Raw genomic sequence first — 6,000 nt, 5'->3', positions numbered from 1 at the left:
ATTGAGGAAACTGGCTCACAGAGATCAATTACCTGTCCAAGGCCATAAGGCTGCGCGCACTGGCGGAACTAGACTCAGTCCCACGTCTTAGCAATTGCAAAGTATTCATGGCATCCTTCCCGTCCAACAAGCTCTAAATGCTGCTTCACTGAGGCAGAAAAGAAAACTGTACAGTGTTCCAGATTACCAGTATCTGTGCATGAGCGGTTTACTTTGTGATGCTAACAGGCATGCTTGGAATTCATTAACAACACCAGTCTGGATGCTCACTATCTTTGGTCATATGTCACTCTCTCTTTTCTTCCTTGTGAAGAATATACAGGTACAGCTTTTGTCAAGTTCCTTCAATGATTATGTATTAATTTTTAAGAAAGAAGACAGGCATCTATGTGGCATCAAAGGAAACAGGATCACAAGCTGAGAAGGGTATAAATTCTATACCTGCAGCCTCCTCCAGACTCAGAGGGTAAGGAATTTCTGTGTTTAATCCTCAGTGTTTCTCATAGCTATGAATATGTCTCTCACTGTTGGTAGGACTGCAAATTGGTGCAGCAACTATGGAAAACAGTATGGAAATGCCTCAAAAACCTAAAAATAGAGCTACTGTGCAACCCAGCAATTGCACTGCTGGGTATTTATCCAAAGAAAATGAAAACACTAGTTTGAAAAGATATATGCACACCTATATTCATTGCAGCATTACTAGTAATAGCCAAAATATGAAAGCAACCTATGTGTCCATTGCTAGATGAATGGGTTGAATGGATAAATAAGATGTTTATATATATTAGAATATTGCTCAGTTGTAAAAATAATGAAATCCTGCCATTTGCAACAACATGAATGGATGTAGAGGGTATTATGTTAATTGAAATAAGTCATACAGAGAAAGGCAAATACCACATGATTTCACTTATACATGGAATTTTTCTTAGAAAATCAAAACAAATGAACAAACAAAACAGACTCACAGAAATAAAGAACTGATTATTTTTTATTTGCAAGATACGTACAGTCCTCATTATAAATGAACAAATTGGCATCCTGTTTTACACACCAAAGAGAAAATAAAATATGTAAAAAACAAAGTATCTGTTATTCTAGCAGGTTTGCCTCTTAGGTCATGTCCCCTACTCTGTCTTCTGATGGCTCTTGTCTCTCTCACCCAGCCCCTCTCTGTACTGGCACTTCTGTGCACTCTTTAGGGACCTCTGCCTGGTCCCAGCACAGTATCATCAAAAAGTCCTCATTACCACATTGGCAAGTTCCGGCAGGAAAAAGGGAAGGCTTGCTTACATGTAATATTTTTTATAATATTTAATGAGAACTGTTTCCATTCACTCAGCTTTCCCACTAAGCTGGATGTGGCTACAAGTCCTTGATCTGCAAAGTTCTTAGCAAACACAACACATTGCCTAAGGATATCACAAGGTGCCAGATACTCACATTTTCTGACCGGAGCCTCTTGGCAGGACACCCACCATCCCTGGGGTGAAGCATGTAGTACAGTCGGACTTTGCTTGCATGTTTTCGACTCTGGGAAGGAAAAGCAAAAGCAGATACTGAAAAAGAGAAGGCATTTTAAATACTTGCAAACACGGCCAGTGACTGCAAATGCAAAAAGCACTTTTATTAGAAAACACTTCTGCACGCTCCTGTGAGTTAAGTGGGATAAAGCTCAGAGAGGTTAAGTGACCTGCCCAAGGTCATAAAGCCAATATAATTTGAGGATTAGAAAACACACTTAATGAAGAAAGGTAAGAGCTTTCAGGATCTTTTAGCTTGGAATGGATAATATATTTAATTGTTCTCAAAAGTAAGAACAGGTTAGCAGAAGGAATAATACAGGGATCAACTATGATGAAGAGCCAGGTCCTCTACTTTCTCTCTCACTCCTGTGCCCTGCCCTAAGGAGCCATGCCCCCGGGAGTCAGGCACCACAGCATCTCCAACAGGAGCCATCTCCTCGGTTCCCGTGCCTGAACCTCAATAATAAGCTATCAAAAGAGCTTCCCAAAGTCAGATGTCATGAGCAAACAACAAATATCTGTTCATCTGAGGTCTGCTCAGAGCTCAGGCTCCGCCTCCTGTCCTGCAGGATTAGCAGGACTATCGATTTCTGCCTGCTGAGGAGTCCACGCTCAGCCTGGAGAAACTGACCCTTCTTTAGTCCCATCTTTCCTCTACTCTTTTGTTCAAGTGAGACTCCACCCAAAATCCCCTCGACTTTAAAGAACATTGCAGTTCTACTATAGTCTCTATAATGTGATTTTTTTTCTAATTTACCTTTATTATTGAAAGTACTACAGATATCCCCCCCCCCCCCCCCACCCCATTGACTCCCTCCATCCTGCTCTGCCCTGCCCCAACCAGGCCTGCACTGCACTAGTATCTGTGTCTATGGGTTATGCATATAAATTCTCTGGTTAATCTCATCTCCCCTCCTCCTTCACTCCCTCTGAGATTCACCAGTCTGTTCCATGCTTCTTTGTCTCTGGACCTCTTTTGTTTATCAGTTTATTTTGTTCATTAGATTCTACTTATATATGGAATCTATAATGTGAATTTGCCTTGAATTCATTTCTGCCTAATTCTAATCCTCCATCCCCTTCTTTTACTCAGAGATTATTTCCCCTTTTCCAGGCCTCAGCTCCACTTTGCCCTTACCGACAGTTGGGTTCTAGCCAATCTCCTGGACGATGGTTTGTCTTCATTGATTAGTCACACAGCAAATTGCATCTTGTTTACAAGATATACTGTAAATCCTTCCTGTCTGGTTTTCCTCATTAATCACTTTTTTAATTCTTTTTTTATGCTTAGAGCAAGAACACTGTGCTTCTAAACAGTCCCTGAATACTTTGAAGGCCTTTAAATGGGTTTAAAAGTGCTATTGTGACATGAAAAATATGTAGAAGCACTGAAGTTTGATTCGTAATACATTTGTATCCCTTTCTAGGATGCATAGTAATTTTATTTATTTAAATTGAATTTTTTTGAGAGCGAGAGAGAAAGGAAGAGAGAAACATCAATGTGAGAAATAAACACCGATCAGTTGCTCACTTGCCTCCCATACACACCCCAATGGGGAACAGAACTCACAGAGTATGTGCTCTACTGGAAACTGAACCCATGACCCTTCATTGGATGGGGTGGTGCTCAACCAACTGAGCCACACTGGCCAGGGTTAGGATGCATAGTAATTTTAAAGCCAGGCTTATCTGGAAGATTAGTAGGACAGAGAAATAGAGACCTATGTGAACCCGTGTCAAATGATTTCAACTCTACTGTTCAGTCTCCACATTTTTGAGAACAACTCAGTGCAAACTGGTATTTTTTCTTTTTCCAGATAAATATGTTGACTACTAAAATATGTACACATTTCCTACAGCTCTGTATGCCTTTTGTAAGAAAGGGTAGTGGTGACATTAGGAATATGCTGCTATAGACAAAAACATTCAAAAAAGAAGAAAACCTACAAGCTGCTGACTGTGGCCACAGAGCCTGGGCTGGTGAAAAGCATAGCAGACAGGTAATTGGTGAAAAGACAAAGTGATGATAATGAGAACTCAAATATGGCTGAAGTGGGTTTTCAATTTTTCATTTGTTACCATAGAAAAATTTCTTATCACAGTTCCTACATCATCAATCTATTCAAAGCCCTGGATTCCCAGAGAATAAAATTGTGGCAAAATTGGAAATCTCATAACGCAGCCTTTTTGTAGCTGTTTTTTTTTTCTTTCTCTTTCCTAAAATATTACCCTTATTTTATAAAGACTCTTCCCAGCAAAGGCAGAGTTCACTGGGTTATTTAATTGCAGTTTGATAAACTAGCAAGAACTTGTTAACTGAAAAGAAACAGAAATAAATAGTAAACTCTGCTATGAAGCCATGCTATGAGGAGAGATGTTGGGGTAAGGAGTATTATCAAATGTTCCCAAATGCTGTTCATAAATGCTGGTTTTTCTCCATCAGCTCCCCCAGCTCCAACTCTGATGGAAGGAGGACTGACTCCCCTGTAGGTACTACTTTTGCCCTTGTGTGTGGGTGAAGTGAAACAGAGCCTGATTTTGGAATGATACTGCAGGTGTGGCCCTTCTATGTGGCCATCTCTTTCCCCTTGCACTGCTTTTTCCAGGCTGCCTAGGCTGGATCCAATGCCTCCCATGCACCAGCCAACCCTGGCTTTGGACTGGAAGTAAAAACTCCAAAGACAATGAGAGGCGTGTGGAGTGGCCCTCCCAGTCAGTCTGATTCACACCCAAAGCCATTTCCTAAGGATGCTGGTTGAGAAAAAGAAAGAGGTTCCCAGCAGAATGTTCTGGGGCACTCAACACCTGCCCAGCCTCAGCACTGGGGTGTCTTCAGCACCATTCAAGAGCAGGGTGCAGCGGTGTGAGCCTTCCTTACCCACCTCGCCCCCCTCCCCCATGGCTCGCTCACTTCTTTCTCCAGGCAGGACACTCTGAGTCACCTACAGGGATTTCCTTCACCTGGCTGTTCTCCACCACTTAACTAACTCAATTGCTTGACATTTGGCATGGTAATCTCACTTCCTTCCATTTATTCTAAAAATAAAACCTTCCCCACAGAAAGTTAAAATTAAATTTGAGCAAAGATGTTCATTTTGGTATTATCTAAAAATAAACAAAAATAATGCCAGCCCTAGCTGGTTTGGCTCAGTGGCTAGAGTGTCGGCCTGTGGACTGAAGAGTCCTGGGTTCTATTCCAGTCAAGGGTACATGCCTAGGTTGCAGGCTCGGTCCCCAATAGGAGGCAGCTGATCAATGAGTCGCTCTCATCATTAATGTTTCTATCTCTCTTTACCTCTCCCTTCCTCTCTGAAATCAATAAAAATATATTTTAAAATAAGATAAGTGAATAAATAATGGGAAACAAATGCGTGTTTGGCAAACACCCCCACAAAGCCATAATGTGCAGTTGGAAATTGAAAAAAGACATGCTTTCTACATAATGAATGTTGAATGAAAAATGCTAAACTCAATGGTGTTCATATACTGTCATCGCAACTATATAAAAAATCATTAGTATATCAATAAAGAGGTGGGGGGAGCATGATTTATTAGGGTAGAGGAAATATGGGTAGTTTTAATTTTTTCTTGCTATAAGTTTGCCTTAATTATAACAATAACTTTGCAATGTTCAAGCCATTGTAACTCCTCATTAAGTATAAGTTTTACTCACAATGATTGTAATTAGTAAAAAATAGCAAGGAGCTGGAATGCTTTTCACATGTACAATACTAGTATAATTAACCACATTTCCATCTACCTTTGTAAATGTCTTCATGTTCAAAACACACATTTTTATTGCAATACTTGGTAATTAGGTAGGCATCCTTAAACCAAAGCAATGCATGTTAATTCAAATTTTAAAACTTTATTTCGGTAGAAACAAATGTGTCAGGGTAAACACGTGTGCTTTTCACAATGTGGTTGCTTTTGCTCTTCGTGTCTAAAATGAGACTAGGGGGCTGGGTGACAAACGCTATTCAGACATCCAAACTGAGAAGACCTGGGAGAACGCTACTTCTGAAACTGGCTCACGCCACACAAATAAACATGCACAACAACAAATCCTTACGACTTTTTCGAAGATTTATTAATACTTAACATTTGCACTGTTTCTAATACTCTAAAAAGACAGACATGCTGCCTACTGGAAGAAACATTAAAGAGAAAACAGTGTCCTACATGTTAAATGCACATAGTGCAAGAGTTTCAGGAGGAAAAAGGACAATTACTCTAAGGGAGGGCATGAAAAAGAAATTATAATCTTTCAATTGCACTAAGAGTCAGTCCCAGCTCTCTTTTTTTTGCATTAATATTTGCATTTTAAGCAAAAGTCATTACTTTCATTCAAACCACATCAGCTTTAAGCCTCCCAGATAGGCCGAAAATTACTAACTCTTCCATTTTAATTAGAGCTCTTGCCCCCGATGGCTGGCATTGTGCGGGGGCAGACCTATCTGCAGATTGGTTT

General features: G+C 40.3%; 1 protein-coding gene across 1 annotated transcript in view; it reads right to left on the bottom strand.

Annotated features, from left to right (window-relative positions):
* The window catches only part of ZMAT4 (zinc finger, matrin-type 4), a 329,413-nt gene that overhangs the window by 201,268 nt on the left and 122,145 nt on the right, over positions 1–6,000 (bottom strand). The window contains exon 3 of the mRNA XM_006765552.2: positions 1,447–1,536. Coding sequence (XP_006765615.1) covers positions 1,447–1,536 — 90 coding nt within the window. The remainder of the gene's footprint in view (positions 1–1,446; positions 1,537–6,000) is intronic.

Source organism: Myotis davidii, unplaced genomic scaffold (assembly GCF_000327345.1).
Source record: "Myotis davidii unplaced genomic scaffold, ASM32734v1 scaffold93, whole genome shotgun sequence".
Lineage (NCBI taxonomy): Eukaryota > Metazoa > Chordata > Mammalia > Chiroptera > Vespertilionidae > Myotis > Myotis davidii.
The sequence above is the reverse complement of the archived record's forward strand: the minus strand, read 5'-3'. Positions and strand labels throughout refer to the sequence as shown.